The sequence below is a fragment of the Miscanthus floridulus genome, chromosome 6, assembly GCF_019320115.1.
Source record: "Miscanthus floridulus cultivar M001 chromosome 6, ASM1932011v1, whole genome shotgun sequence".
NCBI classification, from domain to species: Eukaryota; Viridiplantae; Streptophyta; class Magnoliopsida; order Poales; family Poaceae; genus Miscanthus; species Miscanthus floridulus.
This window is the reverse complement of record NC_089585.1, coordinates 114,026,173-114,048,400: the sequence shown is the minus strand read 5'-3', so window position 1 is coordinate 114,048,400 and position 22,228 is coordinate 114,026,173. Positions and strand designations below refer to the sequence as shown.

The 22,228-nt window shown below is 49.1% G+C and overlaps 1 protein-coding gene, 1 long non-coding RNA gene and 1 pseudogene across 2 annotated transcripts; 1 reads left to right on the top strand and 2 right to left on the bottom strand.

Annotated features, from left to right (window-relative positions):
* The first annotated feature begins 931 nt into the window (after positions 1-931).
* Positions 932-2,523, top strand: LOC136461048 (long-chain-alcohol oxidase FAO1-like; annotated as a pseudogene).
* A 7,338-nt stretch (positions 2,524-9,861) lies between these two features.
* LOC136459129 (uncharacterized) lies at positions 9,862-10,539 on the bottom strand. Its single transcript, XR_010760141.1, has 3 exons — positions 10,450-10,539; positions 10,164-10,372; positions 9,862-10,065 (listed from the first exon to the last, which is right to left on the bottom strand). It is a non-coding gene; the product is annotated as an uncharacterized lncRNA (long non-coding RNA).
* A 5,114-nt stretch (positions 10,540-15,653) lies between these two features.
* Positions 15,654-22,005, bottom strand: LOC136459128 (uncharacterized). Its single transcript, XM_066459030.1, has 5 exons — positions 21,743-22,005; positions 21,286-21,671; positions 20,962-21,170; positions 16,985-17,092; positions 15,654-16,703 (listed from the first exon to the last, which is right to left on the bottom strand). The coding sequence occupies exons 1-5, from the start codon at positions 21,934-21,936 to the stop codon at positions 16,005-16,007; spliced, it is 1,596 nt and encodes a 531-aa protein (XP_066315127.1). The 5' UTR covers positions 21,937-22,005; the 3' UTR covers positions 15,654-16,004.
* Positions 22,006-22,228: the final 223 nt, after the last annotated feature.

Genomic DNA, 22,228 nt, shown 5'->3' with positions numbered 1-22,228 from the left:
CGAATCGGATAGCAGACTTTCAACATTTATATTCATATTCTAAGATGCATATAGATATAAACATTATTAAATATGAACTATTTTTAGCCTATGGATAAAAAATATTATTTTATACACTAATTATTTTTTAGTTGAGCCTAACTCTAGAAGTAGCTAAGGAAAAAATTATAGATTTACTATTATTTTAGTATATATCCATGTATTCTTAGGGAATAAATAGTGTTCCAAGCAACTGTAATTGCTCCCACAAAAATTATTTAATTGGATATATATATATATACAAACGGTACCATTATAAGGTAACATAACAGCTTGGGATTATTAATGGCCACTGAAGAGTTTTTTATGAATATTATATGTTCTATCTCCGATCGTTGGTGGTGTTGGAGATGAACAGGTGCAACAGTGCAATGTTCCACGTAGGACGATAGACAAAGTTCAGTTGAAAAATAAAAAGTTTAAAGTCTGAAATACATTTTGATAATTTACGGATCAAGTTGAGCCCAAAATGCAAAGTTTGAGGACTGAAACGATTATCTTCATAGTTTTGGTATGAAATTGAGCCTAAAAGTAGAGTTTGAGGACTAATACGGCCTTTTTGAAAGTTTGGGGATGAAAGTGAACCTTGAGTAATAGTTCAGGGGCCAATACGACTATTCTGCCAATTCATTACTACATAGATTGTTTTCCCAGTAGTTTAGAACACTGGTACAAATTTGCATCCAAAGTACTAAATGGGTTACTGATGATAATAACGAAAGAGTTAAATACACCGGAGGTCCATTAACTTATGCAGGGATTTCGGTTAGGTCCGTCAACTTTGAAAGTTGATTTATGGGTCCATAAACTTTCTAAGTCGTTCACCACAGGTCTAAACTAGTCCACGTGTACATCTAGCAGTGACATGGCATGCTGACTGGACAACTCCCAAATGAGGCATTTCGTCGAGCAAGTCATGGATGTGAGAGAAGTAGCATGCAGGCCACGGGAAGAAGGTCCAATGGAAGTAGCGCCATCGCCGCGGCCACTGGACAGCGGCATCGTGGAGACCAGATCCCTGAATGACGCCACGCTGCTGAGGTCACTCATGGAGAGAGGACTGGCGGTGAAAGCGGACGTGTCGGGCGCGCACCACACTATGCAATGCGACGTCGTCATCGTCGGTTCCGGCTACGGAGGCGGCGTGGCCGCCGCTGTGCTGGCGGCTGCGGGGCACAAGGTCATTGTCGTCGAGAAGGGGGACTACTTCACAGCCAAGAACTACACCTCCGTGGAGGGCCCGTCCATGTAGCGCCTCTACGAGAAGGGAGGCATCTTCTGCACCTCCAACGTGACGACCATCATGTTCACGGGCACCATGGTCGGCGGCGGCTCCGTGATCAACTGGTCGGACAGTATCCGCATGCCGGAGTGGGTCATGCAGGAGTGGCGCGCGAGCATGGGCTCCCCATGTTCAGGAGGCGGGAGTACGTGCATGCCATGGACGCGGTCTGCCTGGCTCGTGGTGACCGGCGGGTGCCGGGAGGAGGGGTTCCGGTACGGCGGGTGCCGGCTCGTGGTGACCGGCGGCGCGGTCATACTGACAGGCTGCAAGGCCGAGCGTTTTGTACTCGAGAGCAACCCCGGCAGTGAGAACGGCCGGAGCAAGAAGTGTGTGGGCCTGGTGGCGGCGTGCATGAGCGACGGCATCACCAAGAAGTTGTGCATAGAGGCCAAGGTTTCCATCTCGGCGTGTGGCGCGCTCATGACACCGCCTCTCCTCCGCAACAGCGGGGTCAAGAACAGGCACATCGGCCGCAACCTTCACCTGCACCCGGTGTCTATGGCGTGGGGCTACTTCCTGGATGGCACGCCGGAGGCAGCCGCAGAGCTCAGTGGCAAGTGCTACGAGGGCGGCATCATCACGACCATGCACCGCGTCACCGCCCGCACCATCATCCAGACGCTGGCGCTGGGGCCCGGGTGCTAGGCTTCGTTGATCCCCTGGGAGTCCGGCCACGACATGAAGGAGTGCATGCTCCGGTACGCGCGCACCGCGCACGCCTTCGCCCTGGTCCACGACCGCGGCGCGGGCACGTGGACAGCGAGGGCCGCGTGCGCTGCGCCCCGAGCCGGGAAGACATGGAGGAGCTCCGCAACGGGCTGCGCCAGGCGCTGTGCATCCTGGTGGCCGCCGAAGCGGCCGAGGTGGGCACCCACCACAGCGATGGGCTCCGGCTGCGGTGCAACAGCGGCCTCCGCGATGAGGACCTGGAGGCGTTCCTCGACAAGGTGACCGTAGGGAAAGGCCCCATGCTCTCGGGGCCTGACACATGGGCACTCCATTGCTCGGCGCACTAGATGGGCAGCTACCGGATGGGGTCCAGCCCAAAGGACGGCGCTGTGGATGGGCGCAGCGAGAGCTGGGAGGCGGAGGGGTTGTACGTGTGCGACAGCAGCCTACTGCCCATAGCTGGTGACCATGCTACTTCTCTCACATCCATGACTTGCTCGACGAAATGCCTCATTTGGAGTTGTCTGTAACGTCCCGCCTCTACAAGGCCAGGCCCGCTTATATCTGGTAGCTTTTCTAGGACATAGACTGCCCTCATAGACCCACACAAGCCTTTTCTGCGCACTTTGTTCTCACTCATGCGCACCCGGGAAGGATTTCCGGGTCGGTCACCCATCCTGAAATTACTCTAGACCAAGCACGCTTAACCTCAGAGTTCTTTAGAGATGAGATTCCGGAAAAGAAGTTACAACTTATTGGTATGAGTATCCTATTAATCCTGTTAAGCCCTAGGCCGGGATGTTATATCCTCACCCCCTTAAGAGACCGACGTCCTCGTCGGTCAATCCCAAGCCAGAAACGTCCTCTCTTAGCCACATCCGTGTGTCCAGTGCCAGCGCATGTGCCTTACTATGTGACCACTCTAGGATCACCCCAGCCATGCGCACCATGTCAACTACGACACACGCGCCTGTGAAACCGCGAGAGTCGGCTCTGATACCATTCTGTAACGTCCCGCCTCTACAAGGCCGGGCCCGCTTATATCTGGCAGCTTTTCTAGGACATAGACTGCCCTCACAGACCCACACAAGTCTTTTCTACGCACTTTGTTCTCACTCATGCGCACCCGGGAAGGACTTCCCGGTCGGTCACCCATCCTGAAATTACTCTAGACCAAGCACGCTTAACCTCAGAGTTCTTTAGAGATGGACTTCCGGAAAAGAAGTTGCAACTTATTGGTATAAGTATTCTATTAATCCTGTTAAACCCTAGGCCGGGATGTTACATTGTCCAATCAGCATGCCATGTCACTGCTAGATGCACACGTGGACTAGTTTGGACCTATGGTGAACGACTTAGAAAGTTTATGGACCTAGAAATCAACTTTCAGAGTTGATAGACCTAGAACCCCTGCATAAGTTAATGGATCTCCGGTGCATTTAAGTCATAACTAAAAGAGGCAGCCTGTTCACCTAGATATCCGGTTGACTAAAATAGTAGAAGTTCCTTCAACGCCACAGGTAAAGAGTGGCCTAGGCAGTTCCTGTTCGCAGATGTTTGGTAGTTTTTCGCCATGCTTAGACGGGCTCTAAAATTCTCTGATGGGAGTAAATTCAGGTTCGCACCTTTCTATGGAGTGACATGCATAGTACATAGAAGTGCCATAGAAATTTAGGCATCTGTACACGTACATCATTTGCATTAGCAGAAAGATCAACTGATAAAGAAAACAGAGCAAGCTTGTCTGATTATTCGGTTCTGTAGCTAGTGGGTAGTGGCTGCACTAGTTATATATAAACATATCAAATCAAATAAAACAACTAAACATGTGGAGCATATCACTGCTTATTACATTCTCGTATTTCACGATTAAGCAATTTGGACCAAATAGTAATGTAGAATAAACCTCACTGGACTCGCCAGCTTCTGAGATCCTCAGTTTCCTCACGCGCCAAGGCCGGGGGGTCTTCCAAGAAACCCGCGACGTGCCCTCGCGAGCTCGTGGCACTTCCATGCCATGGACTGATGGACCCTCTGGAGGCTGGTCCTCCCCTGGCAGCCACCACACTCGAGCTCACCAGCGGTGCCGGAATCTGGCGGCGCCCGAGCAGCCTCCTAGCAGCGGAGAGAGATATGAAGAGAACAGATAAAGAGAAAGGTGAAAGGAGATGGGTGAGAGAGATAAGAGAAAGGGAGAGGGAGTCGTGCGGTGCTCACGGCTTAGCGTGCCCCGTGACCGATGAAAACGGATCGGATACGGACGGATATCACCGATATTATATTTGTTTTCATATTTATGTCTGGATCCGAATTTGAATACGGATAGTGTCAACTATGTCGGATAGGATACGATTGGATATCGACATCATAAATATGCGATTTGAGTATTTGGATACGGATACGGTATCGGATGTTGGATATCCGGACTCGGATACAGACAGATCTCAACCCCTCTAAACGGATTCAGTTTCGAATACAGTCGGAAAATATCCGTACCGTTTTCATCCCTACCCATGACCCATCGTCGAGACCACGACGCCTCGCTTCTACAATCTACACCCGTCCTCTTTGTCCGTGGGTCCACGCGCCCCAGGGACCACTGGGCCAGTGAAAATTCAGTTTTGCACCCGACAGGGAGGCGGGATGGCCACGAGGTGTTGGGCCTGTTGGCTCACGCTCCCTGAACCAGAGCCCCATCTCTGCATGTGGGCTCTCGCTATACTATGGTCCATCCGTCAGTGAGTCATGTTGGAAATTCGCTTGCAGCACAACGCAAATGCGACGCACGACGAGGCGCCCGAATTTTTTACAATTTGGCCCTTTTTTGAAAGTTTCTCACAAATAGACTCCTGGCGGAAAGAATTCAGGAAATGGACCCTTAGCTCGGCGCCATTTATGCTGGCGCCCCATCTCTGGCGCCGAGCTCCTGGGCACGGTCGGTGCCCTGCCAGGGGGCTCGGCGCCAGAGTGGCTGGCGCCGAGCTCGGCGCCGTAGTGAGTGACGCCGAGGTCCCTGCATTTAACCCCAGCCCAACCTTCTTGCCCGAGCGTTCTTCCTCTTCTTTCTCCTCCCTCTCGGAATTTTCTCTCCCCACTTCACCCTACCTCACGAATCGACATATTGGACCTTAAAACCTTAATTTGATCCGTAGATCTTCGAGAGCAAGGTATCCTCGCTCACCTCCTTGTTTTTTTCGCATCGATTCGGTATATATTAGTCGGATTTTTGAACCTAAGAATCGTCATCACTTAGGGTTTCATTGTATCCCTCAATATATGTATTATACAACCGTAGGTTGATAGGCGTGGAAAAAACTAGCAAACCTAGACGCATGTAGTTATATTATGGGTTCATTGTTATGGATCAAATGAGAAACCCTAGGTTTAGGGTATAATGTTAACTGCTTTTGGTTCTTAGAACGAAATTGGTTGTATTATAGTTATGGTTCTCATTGATATTTATTTATGATATTTTGATTTATGTTTGTTAAATTACATCCGTTTTGTAAGATGCAAGAAATGTTTCGGGAGGAGTTTTGACGAAAACGGGGTCGTCCTCGAGAATTATACCCCGACGCGTCTAGCAAAGATGCCCCCGTCTCTCCTGACCTTCCTGTCCCTAACTGTGACTGTGGTTTCCCGACCCATGTTTTTCAATCAAAACATCTGGACACAGCCGCGCGTTGCTTCTACACATATAGTCGGTTTAATGTAAGAAATTGTTTGCACTATCCTTTATCTTTATTTGTTTAAGTATGGTACTAATATTTTATTGAAATCTCGTTGTGTAGGACCATAAGAGGTGCTTTTTCTTTCAGTGGATCGATGGTGCAGACAAGTTTGATCCTAGGTATCTCTTTTTCAACAATTGGTTTAGAGGGAGACATCCACGTGAGCACTTCAAGCGGTGGGTTCCACCCCCCTAACCCTCCAGCAATGACAGCTAAGGAGAAGCACCTAGCCACAGTTAGACGACTTGAGGAACCTCCTCTGTGCGATTGTGGAGATCGAGCTATGATAAACCCTGAGAATACGTTGGAGTTTGTGTGTCCAAACAAGCATGAAGTAAGTGCAAAGTGTATGTGTTAAAATCTTGAGCTATATGTGTTCATGTGCTAATGTCTCATTATTTAGGTGTTTTCAATGACGAAGTGTCGTTTTAAGGAGTGGTTGTATGGTCCTAAGAACCAATGGCCGGAAGAACCGCGGAGGGTTAAGGAAAAGAAGAAAGAAAGGGTAATCTACAAAGCACCTCCTGTCATGTGCGAATATGGTGTAAAATCCAACTATGGCCTAGTCCCTTCGGAGCTCGGAATATGCCATTATTGCGCCCATATGATTGAGTATGATGAGGTTCATTATTTTTCTGGTAAACATGAAATCGTATTTTATTTGTTTTGCTAAGACATATATAATATAATATTTCTTTTGAACAGAGCACTAGGAAATACAGTTGGGAATATTATGATGGTCAAACTAAGTTCTTAGATGAACTGAAAAAGAGGCAACTAATTGCACGGAAGAGGGGATATGGACCTGACTACGTCAACCTATTCGTTAAACATCACAAAGAAAAGATGCGTGAGTTTGCTAGACCGCGCGGTATTTGTAACCCGGTTGATGTTGGGCTTAACAAATGGGGATTGAAGAGGCGGATGACGTTAGAGGAGGAGAGGGCAAGCAATGAGGCAAAAGAGGAAACAAGAGTACAGATGCAGGTCTTGAACGAGCATGTTGCTACATTATGTGCCAGTGAGTGCTTCAAAACCTTTTTTTCGTTGCCTGGTTTTAAATGTAATATAATTGTGTTGCTAACTGATTCTATTTTATACATGAAGGGATTGGTTGTAGCGGGGAACATGCTGCAGAGGTGGCTCGTGCAAGGTATGAGGAGAAGAAGTTAGATGGCTATAGATCATGAGCTGGTCGCACCGTTCAATCATCGATTGTGTTGTCTGATGAGGGAGATGAGGATGCGGACGACACTGCCAGACTGAGTGAGCTCATTGCTCTAGCAGAGGCGAGCATACAGGCGCATGAGACTGAGGACGACACTGGCAGACTAAGCGAGCTTATCGCTGTAGCAGAGGAGGGCATTCAGGCGTAGGAGGCTGACGACAACACTAGCAGACTGAGCGAGCTCATCGCTCTAGTAGAGGCGGGCTTACAGGTAGAGAGGGATGACGACGCGTTCTTCACTCAGGCCGCAGCGGCCGCAGATGAAGCGGAGGCCGCTTACTACAAGCGACAGGCAGGTCAGAGCAACGTAGTTGAGCCTAGCCACAGCAACAGGGTTGTAGTAGATGACTGGTACTCGGATGATAAGTTGCATACTCAGTATGTTTCAGACTGAGGATTTGGAAGTGCATTTACCCTATGTCTACTGTCGGCACATAGTTGTAGTATTAATATGTTGTGTAATGTGGCATAGTATCGAACTTTTAATTATGTGGTTGTTTTCATTATCTATGGCCTTAATATTCCGCTTAATGATATAGACGTATTTAAATTTGAACACATGCTGCAAAAAAACTTAACGACGTACGACATTATATAAATCAACACACGAAACACATTAAATGGCATGTGACTACATGTACCGAACCTGGGTATAGAGTTTTCTTTGACTAAACCTAACATGCCTTAGGTAATTAAACCATGCCTTAGGTAATTAAACCTAACATGCCTTAGGTAATTAAACCTGGGTACATGTGAAAAAAGATAGAGTCATCCTAGTAGTGTGGCCACATAGCAAATTGTGTTGCACCTTCTCCATAGTAGCCTCCCGTTGTTGGTGGTGGTGGTGGCAGGGGTAACGGGGGAGGCCCCTTGTTCTTGTGGTTAGGGCAGGTGCAATATGGATCATTGCAGAGTGCCTCCTGTGAATCGGCTCCATTGTTGTTGTCGTCCTGTTCGTCGTCCTTGTAACCGCTACTAACTTCCCTTTCTAGATCGAAGATATGGTCCTGTAGGTAGTAGATGTACTCCGCATGCGGATAAATAGGTCAAGGATCGACCCACCTACTGAACCCACAGTTTTCTTCGGCCAAGGAAGACTACAATAAGTATGTCATGTAAGTGATATACAAGACAAACATATTGAAGAAACAAATAGTAATAGCAATTACCCATGCTCGTGGGCATTTGAAGAAACGACGACCTCCATCTATTTCCTCGGTGAACATCTGCACTAGGCAGTCCTCACCATGCATGCATTTTGGCCACTCTTCTTTCCTTTTATCGTATCCTCTCAGTGGTGTCTCTTTGGTGAAATCACTTTTGCTCTCAACTAGGAATCTCTCATAAAGAGCTTCCTCAAAGAAATTAGGACCAAGAGGACCCTCCCACCCCTAGGTAGTTTCCTTCCCCTTTCCTCTCCCTCTGGACGACACTCCAGACATTGGTACTACAACGAAAGCAAATGCTGAGGAGTGTTCTTCTTCCTTGTTGTTTGTGTGAATGAGAGGGAGTGAGTTGTTATTTATATGTTGAGAGGAGGAATGGAGGCCTCTCACTGTGCCATGTCAATGATCCGTGTGCCTCTTCACCTCAGCCCTTGGATCAAACAGTCAAAAGATGGATGGTGGAGATAGAGTGGAGTTGTGCTTCCTTGCATGCCAGTACTATATCAGTGATGTGATAATTCGATGTTGTCCGTGTATCTGAAAAGTCTATGTTTATTGTCTGAAAAGCATAGATTCGTTCACTGTTGTTTGGTAATCCTAGATTTATCTACAAAACGCATGTACAATATTTCCTGGATTATACATGTTCTAATAAATTTATAGTTAATCTGTGTACTACATTTGTGTCTTTGTACAAGTGTAGTATGATTAAAGGTTCACGGAAAAAATTCGCAAAAGACAGTCTTATATTAGGAGCATCCACAGTTACAAACAGAGACATCAATATATATTCCAAACATTTAATCATCCATGGAGCATAATGCAACCACAATGAATATCACACCCAACATAATATGTCATGCAAAGTCCAAATAGTCCACAATGTCCATACAGTCCTGAATAGTTACAGAAAAGTAAATATAAAATCCATAATAGTTCATACTAACACCTACCACATCCCTCACTGCCTCCTACTCTTGCCCTTACCCTTGTGACCCAGAGCGCTGGTGCCTGGAGTGTAAGGGTCACGCGGACGGCGTCACCTAGTGCCTAGAGGCGGTGTAGGATGAGTCAAGGGAGCGCCATGGAGCTGAGAGGGGCCAAGCTCATCGTGCCTCTTGTCCACATCATCGTCGTCGTTGTCCTCCTCGTCCTCGTCCCCATCCTCTGTAGCTGCTTGACTAGAGGAACCCAAGCCTCCTCTTCCTACGGAAGGAACGTACACGTCTTGCATCGTGTCTATCCTACAACCACAACGACCAGCCGCATGGCATAGACGACGTGACAGCCTCTATTGTACAAAACTATGTTAACTGAAAGAATATAACGTATTAATGATATGTTTGAAAGAATATTTTAAATCTTACGTCTAGGAAGCCAAGTATGTAGTCGTTATTGACTCTCGGCCGAACGTGCTCGATCTCTTCAACTGAGCATTTCAGTGTATTGCCCTACAACAAAGTTCTCAATAATAAGACTTCTGAACAGATAGCATTTAGTTTTGTTTTCTTTTGTACAAGAATCTAACTTATTATAAGGGTTATACGGCTCGAAGGTTGCACTAACTACAATAGATAACTCCTAATGTCGGTCCAAGAATGGCGAATGTATTGTTATGTAACTCAACGTAAAAAATAAGGTGATTGGGTTACCACTCTATCCAAGAACAGTCCTGCCTCCACCTGCCTTCTTGCACGAGTCAACTGGTCATACGTCGTGTCTTCATCGTCGGAGGACTCGATGTCGGCGTAGTCAGTTTCGGTCCACTGTAGCCTTAGCCTGCACCATGTCGCACGCTGGTACCAAGCTTGGTACCGCCTGAACTCACGGTTCATGTGCAGCTCGTTGTTGTCGTCCACGTTGTCATGCATCTCCTCCCATTCCTCAATGTAGGACTGGTGGTGCCTCTCCCAGTCAAAAATCTTCTTGTTCCTCTGACGATCCAACCTGCACGTATATCATCGTTACATGAATCCATGTACGTGTCACCATATTAATAGAAATGGACCATCATCATGAGACATTTGAAATATCAAAACACTTACTTGTGTAAGTCAACGCCAGTCGAGAACAGAGCCATAGGCCAAAGCTGTCTCACTCCAAATTGGCGTGCAACCCTATCTGGCAGGTGGTACTCGACAGCATAGAAGCAGATTAGAGGGCACCTCATCCTATAGAAGTAGTCATCGGCCCCACAGACGTTGCTTAGCTAAAAAGGAAGTGCGTCCTCTCCACCATACGGCTCCCACTCCACCTGCAACATGTACAAATAAGATGTTAGATGGTATACTAATCCTTTTCAAAGCAGCATGGAAAATAAAATTTACTTACACTAGACGCCGTCAGCATATCTAGCTCATTCGTGTACTCAATGTACGCCCGGTCTATCCTCGTGTGTGGAACCCTGACCTAGTCCCAAAGATACGCCCACGTTGGCTGGCGACTTGGAGGCTGACCTTGGAACCACTCACGACGAGCTAGAACCTCTGGACGACCAACTGGAAGATGAGCCCACATCCACAGCTGTAAAAGGTACACACATCCACCAAGTGACGGGTTGGACGTAGACCGACGACACCCCTCGCATAGCTATCAGTATAGAAAACACAAGACTACAGAGCCCCAGCTATACTGATCCGCCTGGTCCCAGTCACTGAGGCAGTGGATCCACATCTAGGACGCACTGTCACCCATGGCGTCGGGAAATAGAACGTAAGCAAAAAGGTGTAGGATCCACGCCCGGCAGTAGTACCCAACCGTCTCCTCATCTGCCTCCTTAGGGCACTATGCGAACTTTGTACGTAGCCATGAGATGGGAACTCCAAAAGTGCGAGCCCCTTGCTCGCCAAGCTCACACCCAAGGAAGGCCTCCACTCGTGCTCTGCAGCCCTCTGACCTGCACTGCCCGGTGACTAGGTTGCCATGAATCCTTAGGCCTAGCATCTTCTGACAGTCCTGAAGCGAGACTGTCATCTCCCTGAAAGGTAGGTGGAAGCTGTGAGTCTCCGGCCGCCACCTATATTTAAGACAAAGCAAGATTACTTGTCAAAAAATCAATCGCATGAACAAATGGCCATGAATGGAGGCAATGATTCACTTTAATACCTGTCTACCAACGTAGTTATCACCGCTGAGTTGAATTGGGCAACCCATGACGAACCTGAAAGGAGATGACATCCAGGCCAGCTCTTTGTAGGAAAGGAGTGTACCTGTCGTCGTACTGAATGTCCAAGAACCCACTGTGGGTCCTAGAACGAAGATGCGGAAGGTCCTGCATCGAATAAAACATAGTCACATGTTACTTCACGAACACATGTACGAATAAAACTTATAGATTATTACCTGCCCCAGCGCAACGAGACGTCCTTGGTGGGTCGCCTCGTACGTCGGGCCGAGCAGGTGGAATTGCTCCATCCTACAAAAAAAGTGAATTAATTAGAATTCCAATATACAATGAAACATGAACTTATAAATGTATAAGTATTTGACACAAATACAAGCATAAATTGAGACATGCATAATTAAATATATGAATAAGACAAATATAAAATAATACTATAAATCAATAGTCCTACCTCACTAATCTGCCAACGGCAACTTCGTGAGTTGTGGCCAAGTCTACCGCACTTGCCGCACTCGTACTGCTCGAGATCAGTAACAAATGGAGTTCCTCTCCCACACCTAGTTCTTCTGGGTATCTGATCCATAACCATCATGTGCCTCGTCCTCTGCCTTGATCCACGCTTGTTCCAACGGTAAGCTGGATCCGCAATGTACTTCAGCCAATCATATGGAGGCCACTCTCCAGGGTCCTAGAAAGGCACAAAGCGGGGGCTCCATGTGTTCACAAGCGTGTCGACACTAAACTCATGAGGTATCCTCCTCTCGATATTATAGTTGCGATGCCTAACTGCTGCCACCAAATGAGAACATACAAAGTGATATTGTCTTGGTTTACCACAAGTGCACTTGAAATCTTGGAGGACAACCACATGTATCCTCGACTCTCGGACCTCGCCATCGGACGTTGTATCGCCCCTATGCTCGACCTGATAAGTCCTTGTGGCGTGGTCAAAGCATGCAACCTCATGTGTGCCAGCCCTTTCTCTTGCCTTCTCTAGATGTGCCTTTGGTTTCGGAGCCCATATCTCTCCATCACTCCGCAACTGCAATGCATGGGCGTGTCTATCGTTGAACCAGACAACAAGCTTATAGAAGGTGAATTGAACGATTGCATTCACGGGCATACCACGTATCCCTAATAGCAACTTATTGAATGACTTTACCATGTTGCTGCACTGAAACTCATACTTCCAGCCACCGGCGTCGTGAGCTCTCGTCCATTTCTCCAAATCCCTCATCAAACCAGTGAGCCATTGTCTACCTTCTGCATTTGATGCGGTTCTAACCCTCTCCAACTTTTCCTTAAAGTACTTGTCCTCAAGCTATCGAGCAGCCTCCTAGAACAGATCAAAGTTACCCTTGACACCATCCTTCTGGAGTAGATTCTCGGCAAGGTGTCGAGTACACCAACGATGGTGCAACGGTGCATACCCCTGTATCTGCTCTCGCACGGCATTAAGTATGCCCTGATGCCTATCAGATATGACGCCAACCTCCCTGCCAGGCCCAACCACGTGTATCCGGACTAGCCTCAAGAACCATCCCCAACTGTCATTGTTCTCCTTCCCAACCAAGGCAAATGCCAAAGGAACCAACTTGTTGTTCGCGTCACAGGATATAGCTATAAGAAGTGTGCCCTGGTATTTGCTAATCAAGAATGTACCATCAATGGAGAAGACGGGGCGACAGTGCCTAAAGGCCTCGACACACTGAGGGAAGCACCAGAAGGCACGGAAGAATATCTACCTCCCATCCTTCCATGCATTAGGTTTTGGGATGTACTCATAATGCATGCCAGGATTCACCGCTTTGATTGCATTGAAAAGAACTGGCAGCTGCTCATACCCATCCTCCCAGTCCCCATATATCATCTTCCACGCTCGCTGCTTAGCCCTCCATGCTTTACCATAAGTTATCACATATCCTCCATACAACGCTTCAACGGTCTTGATAATTGTCCTCACCTTCATGTTGGGTTCTCCCTACAAAATTCCCATCAACCGCTTGGTAATAAGGGTAGATGTCAACTGCCGATGCCTCAGTGTCAGTTCATGGTCAGCACAATTGTGTGGCCCAACAACTTTTGTGATCTTCCATTTTCCGGTTACCTGTTGCTTCCTTGCACAAACCCTCTATGGGTAGCGTTCCTTGTCACACACAACTGTGTAACGGCGCTCCACATATGAATGCAATACCCTATAAGGCCTCTTTCGTATCACTGGAAAAGCCTGCAACCACCTCTTCAAAGCAGGGAGGTCATTGAACACCTTCCCATTCTCAATTACCATGTTAGGACCGGCCTCAGGAGCTTCTAGGAGCTCATCATCACGTCCTTCTGCAAATGCCTGATCGGAATGAGCAAGATCGCTGAACTCGTGAACTCTAGGATCACGACGATCGGGAAAGATACGCCTCATCATCTCAACGTCACTCTCCGTCAGCTCTCCAACAGGGCGATCATCATCAGAATCAACAGCCCTAGCCATCTCATATGGCTCCGAATCATGCATAATTTCAACACTATTTGACTCATGAAATCCATCTCCAAACTGCACTTGCGCAGCAACAGGGGGCACATCCACATTCTCAGGAATGTCTCCTGCAATATCATTAAAGAAATGAGGAAAGAATGAAAGAAATAGATGTAAGGAACGGGGTAAGCTCCCAAAAACCATGCGATTAAGACACTTACTCGGATGCTTCTATGTCAAAGGGATCTCATAAGGAGGATCTACCATGGAAAAATGAGTCTGACAACCATCTCCAAATACCGCATTGGGGGCAGATTGAGCATCGGGGACCGTAGGTGCAATCTGCACATGCAGGTAAGGTTCCGGAATGGGAGGGTCGATGTATGCCTGATGATCCATTATTGGGGTAAACCCATGAGGGATGGGATCAACTAACACCCGACGCACAACCACGTCCAAACATTGCAGCTGGCTCTTCATAGCCGATCTTACATAGTTCTCCCATTGATCCGCACAACCAATTGAGATCATTCGCCTGAAGATGTTCGGAGGACAATCTAGGTGCAGTACACCATCAACTGCAATGTCATCATCTCCAAGGCAATGTAGCTCCTCCCGAGCCCTTGCAACCATGTCACTAAATGAAGGCATATCATTGAATAGCACAGGCACGCTTTGCATGTCAAGAAACTCAACATATCCATAGCGATCGCTTTCAACGGTGCCTCCATGATATATGGTCACTAGGTTATCCATCTATTTCAAACAAGTAACGAAATATATTTCCTTTAATTCAAATTAGACGATAGATAGTACCTAACAAGTACTTTCTAACTACAAACTAAGTAATCAAGATAATAACTACGAATATATTTACAATGTACTCACTAAATAGCTAGATCATATGTAGATAACTAAAAATGTAACTACATATCTAAGTAGCTATCTAACTATACCTATGTGCCTATGTGTCTATGTTTCTATCTATCTACATATATATCTCACTAAATCACTAACTAAGTCATCACATTAACTAATAAATAACAAATACCAACTAAGTAAGTACATTGCATATTTATAATTTTTACCTGTCTGGGCCGGCGGACGATGGGCGTGGGTCAGGCCGAAGATAGACGACGGTGGTGGTGCGGCAGACGACAGTGGTGGCGCGCGGCGAGCGCGGGATGCCCGGGGCTACGCGCGACGAGTCTGGCTCGACGGGCGCGGCCTAGGGCCGACGGTGGAGGGCAAGGCACGGCGCGGCGGCCAACCACGGGAATAGCGCGGCGAGGGGCACGGCGGGGGGCGGCCTCGGCGCGGCACGGGGCGGGGGGGGGGGGGGCGAGCACGGCCTCGGGCGCGGGCGCGGGAGCAGGCGTGGCCTCGGCGCGGCGAGGGACGCGGGGCGACCTCGGCGCGGCGACGTGCGCGGCACGGGGTCGGCGCAGCGAGGGGCGCGGCACGGGCCACGGGGGCAGCCACGGCGCGGGCTCGGCGCGGGGCGACGCCGTGCGGTCGGCGCTGGCTAGGTGCGGGCTCGGCGCGCGACAGCAGCGCGGGCGCGGTGGCGGCCGAGGTGGTGGCGGCGCGGGCCAGGACTAGGGCGCGAGAGGAAGAAGAGAGGACCGGCGCGGGGTAGATATTTCCGAGCTCGGCGCCAAGATCTACGGCGCCAAGCTCGGCGCCAGCCACTCTGACGCCGAGCCCCCTGGCAGGGCACCGACCATGCCCAGGAGCTCGGCGCCAGCATAAATGACGCCGAGCTAAGGGTCAATTTCCTGAATTCTTTCCGCCATGGGTCTATTTATGAGAAACTTTCAAAAAAAATGGCCAAATTATAAAAAATTCGGACGAAGCGCGTGCTCGGACGCTGATACACGCTGCGCTGCTACATGTCGATACGGCAGGTACCCCGCGAATCCGTGAAGCGCGGAGGGAGCTCCAATTCGCGGTAGGTTTTAAGATCTCTGATTCCAGTCACTTTCAGTGATGTATATAGGCCGTAATTAAACTTATCAATAGCTGATAAGGAAAAAAAGAAATGTATCAGTAGCAACTAACAAGCATACAAACTTTCAGCAATGTAACTACTGAACAGCATCACAAAAGGAATGGCACTTGCTACCACGACAGGGTTCTAAGGAACAGATAGCAGATTCCGCATCTTGATTCCTGGCCGGCAAGTTGTTAACTTTGGGCTTTGAACAACATATCCCATCTCATTGCTTCAAGCCTTCCGCCATCCAGCTGTTAATATTTACAAAAGCAAAACCTTACTTGGGGAGCAATAACTCAGGCAACACCAATGTGTTCTTCAGTGTCATCAATCCTTGCACCGCAGCACTCCCTCCTTTTCATTGTAACTTTGCTTCTATACAGACTTGAACTGTAGATCTTGACCTTCCTCTCTTCTGGAGTCACAGAACCATTTCGCCTTCTCTTTGGTGTTAACTTATTATCATTATCCCCACCCTTGTTTTTTATGGGCGTCCTGTCATCATTAACATTACTGTCTAAACAAAGATGTCTGAAGTGGTGACGAGGATTCACATAGCAGAACGATGAGCCGACGATTCCTATGACTGTTGATGGACGCGCTGTATGCATAAAATCCTCCAGCTCTGAAAAGCAAGCATGCCCAGAATATGGCAAAGCGTAAGAATCCTTGTCAAACAGCTTCGGTGGTGACAAGGGATTGTAGTCCATTTCTGTTAGGCCTTCACCTCTCCCTAAGCACTTGATAGACTTCACTGATGATCTACCTTTGGATTTGACCTTTTCTTTGCTGCTCTTCCAAAGCCAAGGAATACCAGAAGGCATGATCCCTATAGTGGGGCACACTGTGTTTAGAGCTTCAAGATTATCAATGGTGACACTGTACCTTGGAACAGCACGGATCCTAGTCAAACTCGTCTGTGTGGTAAAAATCTCGTGGTTTTCGTCAATCCCTAGAAGGTGTATTGTCAGTAGGCGCTGGGGCCAAACCCAAATCTGATGAGAAAATTGAAGGAAAACATTCTGGAGTAAGGAAGCTGGACGTGTAATATTTAGAAAATTAGTTAAACTAGCAGTTAGCATATCAATTGTTTGCAGTTCAACTTAGTTATAGCCTGCATATACTAATCTGAAAAGCAAGTTAATGTTGAAACATAGAGCATCAGCCATGGCTACTTTAGTTGTTTCTCAAAAGAAATTAGTCATCATCACTCATCAATGTTCTGTCAAGACTCAAGGGTATAAATTGGAGTATGTTGAGAAAAGAAGTCTATAACCTTCGTCTGTAGAGCTCTAGATATATGAAGTAAGAGGTCTTCTTTTCCAAGAGTGTCAACACCAATGATAACTTCATGATCAGGATGTGCCCGAATAATATCAACCACCTGCATTTCAAAAATAAGAAACATAAGCACCGACAATCACAGATTGATGAACTACATTGATGTCTATTTTGGCTAGTTCAGTACATTCAACACATGAAACATAAGCATAGACAATCTGTTTACATGTTGCTATTGACATTTTATTGCAGGCTGTTCACAGTGGCAGCACTAGTAGGACAGCAATCCCAATCCATACTCATTTACTGTAGGCATGATGGCTACTGCAACTTAAGCAACCAATATGTGCACATGAGATTTCACTTGTCATTCAGCAACAAAAAACTATGCTAGACTGTTTTTTCAAGGAAACACTAATTATTAGTTGTGTCATGAGTCAAGATGCATGCTCAAGGTGAACCAAGAGATTCAAACAGAATTAAACTGTAACAATATCCCATTGACAACTCACGATACGCTCTACAATGTGCACGGAAGGAGGTATGGGCGCTCTTTGACGCTCCAGCACCCGCGCCGCTCCGCCGCCACCGGCCCGTGCCAGCGCCCACGCCGCGCCCCTCGCACGTGCTGCCTGCGCGCTGCCTGGGGCGTACCCACGCGTGCTGCCTGCACGCCGCCTGCGGGCCGCCCCGCGTCGTCTCCATCCACCCTGCCGCTAAGGAAGCCGACGTCCCCAAGATCTGCCGCCAGAGGTATATGGGAACACGGATCCGCAGCCAGAGGAGCCCACGACGGAGGCCTAGGTGGAGGATCTAGCGACCATGGAGCCGGAATAGCCTACAATAGCGTCAACTGACACCAGTTGCCGCCTCCGCTTCTCCGCCTCCTCTGCCGCGCCACCCACTCCCTCGGCGGGGTTCGCTTGGGCCGACGCCCTCCGCGTCGCCAGGGACAACGGGCGCGGCGACGAGCCTGACCTAGCCACGATGTGAGCTCCTAGTTCGTGGATGTTGCTTGCGGGCGCTGCTCGCCAACCGACTGCGGGGAAGCTCCGCACTGGGGAAACTCGTCGCCGCTGGAAAGCTAGCTGCGGGGGAGGAGCTGCGTAAGTAGTCGTCCGCCTGCCTCGCCGCCGACGCTAGTCCCAACCCTGGCAAGGCCGTTGCCAAGCCGATGTCGACCATGGCCACCAAGCTTGCCACCAAGCCCACGAACAAAGATCAAGACCGCGCTGCTCAAGCCTCCATCCCCGTCATGCTCGACCCACCATCGCTTCGGCCTCACGCGTCATCGCCGTCACCGGAAGCCTCCGCCTCCACATTCCGCTTCGGATCAATGCCCCCTGCTGTGGATCCACCTTCTCCCAACAACATCCACCACTCGGAGCCCGGTTCTAGCAACCATTTGGAGCTCGATTCCGACGATGAGGATGTGGATGAGGTCCTGTTGGTGGACTCGCCACCACTGCTTCCTCGTCCTGGTGGATCCTGGGCGCATTCATCGTCGCCGCCTCTCGACGCACCAATGCTGGAACAGTCACCTCCCAACAGTTGCAACTTCGACCAACGGCGATCCGTCCCCAACTTGTCGACAACTGATCTACATAGCTCCGTGGACACTCCGCCGCCGCCGCCGCCGCTCAATCAACGTCGGCCACAGCCTGACGACGACCTAGTAGTGCCTCCAACGCCCGAGTCAGAGCCCAAGACAAGCCTTACCTACGCCGATATCATGAAGCTTTCTTCGTCGGGCAAAAATCATCACCAGCAGCCGCAGGGCCACAAGCTTAAATCAATTATCATAGATCCTGCTCGCCGTGAAGTTCCTCCCCGTTGTGCATGTCTTCGAGTTCGCTTCGCTGACAACCCTTCGTACTCTGCTTCTTCAAGCATCAAGTCATCTAGGAACACCTGGTGGAGAAAGGTTGAGTATCCACGGGAGGAGCTGCGCCGCTCACCAACCCATCCAAGTTGCAAAGATGGGAGCATGACTCGTCTCTCTCCCCACATTCGGAAGATGATTGAAGGCCGCTGCTTCATTTGCCTTGCACGAGGTCACTGGACTGCCGCTTGCCGAGAGCCCATCACCTGCTTCCAGTGCCGCCGCTCGGGCCATCGTGAGCGGGATTGTCATCAGCGTCACCAACATCCCCATCAATCGGCCATGCCTTGTCATCCACCTCTGCCGCAAGGTCTTCCACGGGAGGAACAATCATCAGGTCACCAAAATAATTGTCGCACCGAGCGTCTGCACCTAAGGAGCGCTGATCCTACAGTTCAGCATTTCTTTACCGAACATGCTAATTATCTTCCGCACAAAATCAAGAAGATGCTTGACACAGGGATACAAAGCTTGCTTAGTGAATTATCCCTGTTGCTCAATGCACAGCTGCAAAAGTTGCAAGAGTCCAGCAAAAAATGGATGAAGCTAGCGGAGAATCTTGTGCTTTAGATACATGCCATGGCAGAAAAGCTGAAGATACCTTCGGCGTTGAATCAAGACTGGTCAGGCGTGAACCAAGCGACAATAACTGAACCGAGCCAGGAACCAAAGAGCTGGGGAGACCAACTTCACAGGACCAAGGAGATTGCCCCTAGTGGTTCCAAAGGGAAAGTGGCGACAACATTCAACAAGATCAATTCTTCTTCGTCCAACGGATCAGCAATACCGAAGGTTACAATCCAGGATGTCGAAGATGCCCTTCTTCAAATAGAGATTGTTGCAGCTAAGGAACCCCCATTGCACTCCATCTCATGTTGCTCACCTACTCATGATGCTGGTGGGGAATCCGACTCACTTCTACTCTCCCCAATCTCAACAAATGTTGAGCCCTCTTGTCCTGTGGAGATTGATGCATCGTCCCCTGTGCTAACATGCCATCAGCTCGAGGATACAAAACTGGCAAAGGCGACCTTGGAGGGGGCGACGAGGCTCAGGTTGAGGAGGTGTCGTTTTCGCCCGGGTTGCGTGTACACCAGGCGTCCGTGCTGCAGGTCTGAACAGCTCCATCGTGGCTTTGGGGCTGCCGCTGGGGCCGAGCCTTGCATGGACATTGGAGGATAGGAACACACTTCGCCACCTTCGCCAGAGGATGCTGGCCAGTCTGCACATAAGGTAGCGTTGGCAAACTTCATCCAGTCACTAACCAAGCCTGTCCAACAACCCCTGCTTCCTCCACAACATGGACTAGTGAAGCCACGGAGGGAAAAGAAGAGGCCGAGCAAGCCGTCCCGGTGCAGTGCGCGTCTAGCAGCCATTGCTTGGCCGCATGGTGATGCGCAGAGCAAAGCAAGGCAAGTGCTCATGAAGTGGTTGGGCGTCACACAGGAAGAAAGCACAGGAAGAAAGCGAAACTATAGAGATGACCTTGCAGCGCTACCTCAACCTCTTCAAAGGTTCGATGTCCGACCTTATCATCAAGGCGCTGGTGGCACTCAGTGGCCTCGACGGACCAGCCATGTCGAGGCAAATCGTCATGGGAGGATGTCTGGGCGTTTAGCTGTTGTTCACCATGGGAAGCCGGAGCTGGTTTTTGCTGCTTGTGATCAGCTCGGCAATGAGGACACGTGGTGGGCGTCGTTTGGCTTGGTGTGTTACCTCTGTGTGTTAGTCGCCAGGGCTATCGTGTTCTGGTGCTGTGGGTATTTCCTGTGTTCTAATCTATGCCTCTGTAAGGTTTTTAGGCCGAGTTTCCCTTATAAACTAGGCCAATTCTATTCTTCTTAATTGAAAGGTAGAGCTCCTGCCATTGCTTAAAAAAAACAATGTGCACGGAAGTGTATTCCTGATGACATTCAGGCATCAGTATTTCACTGAATTTATCATCAAATTATTTAACCCGTCCTATTTGTCAGATGTAACTGTTCCAAAAATGATGTTTCGAGTAAGGGCATCATCAGCGGTAAACTGAACCATTATGCGAAGAAGACAAATTGGCATAATAATCACGCTTGTGTTTAAGCGAAACTGACCTGCTCAGCGACGACGGGGCGTGGAGGGAAGTAGAGTGACGGGTGGCAGTAGGTGTTGTCCAGATAGAGCACATCAATGGTATCCCCGCCGAGCGCGTCCAGTAAAGCCTGCTTCGCCCGCCGCGCTTTATCGCACCCGAGCTCCCACCGGAAGTCCCCCGTGTACAGCATGCATCCGAGGTCTCCGCGGAAGAGGTACATGAGCGATCCTGCGCGGAGGGGCGCGTCGGCCACGGAAACCAGCCGAAGATCAGTGGTTCCGTGCCAATCGTGTAGAGAAAACAGTGAAGCGAGCGAATCAGGAGGGGTGGCGACGTGACGTACCGGGGCAGTGGAGCGCGGGGATGGCAGTGACGCGGAGGGAGAGGGACTGGCCGGAGGAGGGAGAGGATAGGGAGATGGAGGCAGAGGCACCTGGGGCGAGCGGGCGGATGAGCGAGGCGTCGATTCCGGGGAAGCGGATGGGGAGGAGGCGCGCCGTGGTCGGGGAGCAGTAGAGCGGGCCATGGCGCCACCCGCCCGCCGCGCCAAGACCACGGGTGTGGTCCTGGTGGAGGTGCGTCAGGAAGTAAGCCTGGCTGCCGCCAGAGAACTTGTCCACCGATACCAGGCCCTCCTCCATGGCTCGCCGCCTTTGCTGGATGCCGATGCCGATGACGATGCCGATGCGGATGCCTCTCCTAAGACTGTCTTCCGGGCCCCAAATCAACCTGCAATAGATTTTTAGGTTCGGTTGTTGGAGAGAAGGTTGAATGGATAGCCTCGCCGTAGATAGTCTAACCTCGCCGTCCCCTCGCTTCGCTCAGCCTGTTCCTGTTGCTGCGCTGCGGGTACGTGGGATCGAGTTTTTAGCGGCCCTTTTGAAAAGGGAAAACAAAAGGGGGGAGGGAAAGCGGCACGAGCGCGCGGCGCGCCAAATCGAAAAAATTCACTGCACGCGTACTCCCACTTCCAACACAAGTGCACAACTCGCATTTTTAGAGTTAACTAATCTCAAATTTAACCAAATACTAATATTTATTATAACAAATAAAATTCATTAGAATAATCACGCCACATATTTTTTATTAAACAAATTTAAATATACATACTGTTTTTTTTTATAAATCTAGATAAATTTCATGAAATACGAAATGTGCACTTATTTGAGAAAGAGGGGGTACTGATCTAGAAGCGGCTTACATGGCATTTCTTTTGACAAATTTATTTCTAATAAATTCTTCACAAACCAGTAAAAAAATACAAACGTGTAGCATGCACGCATAAG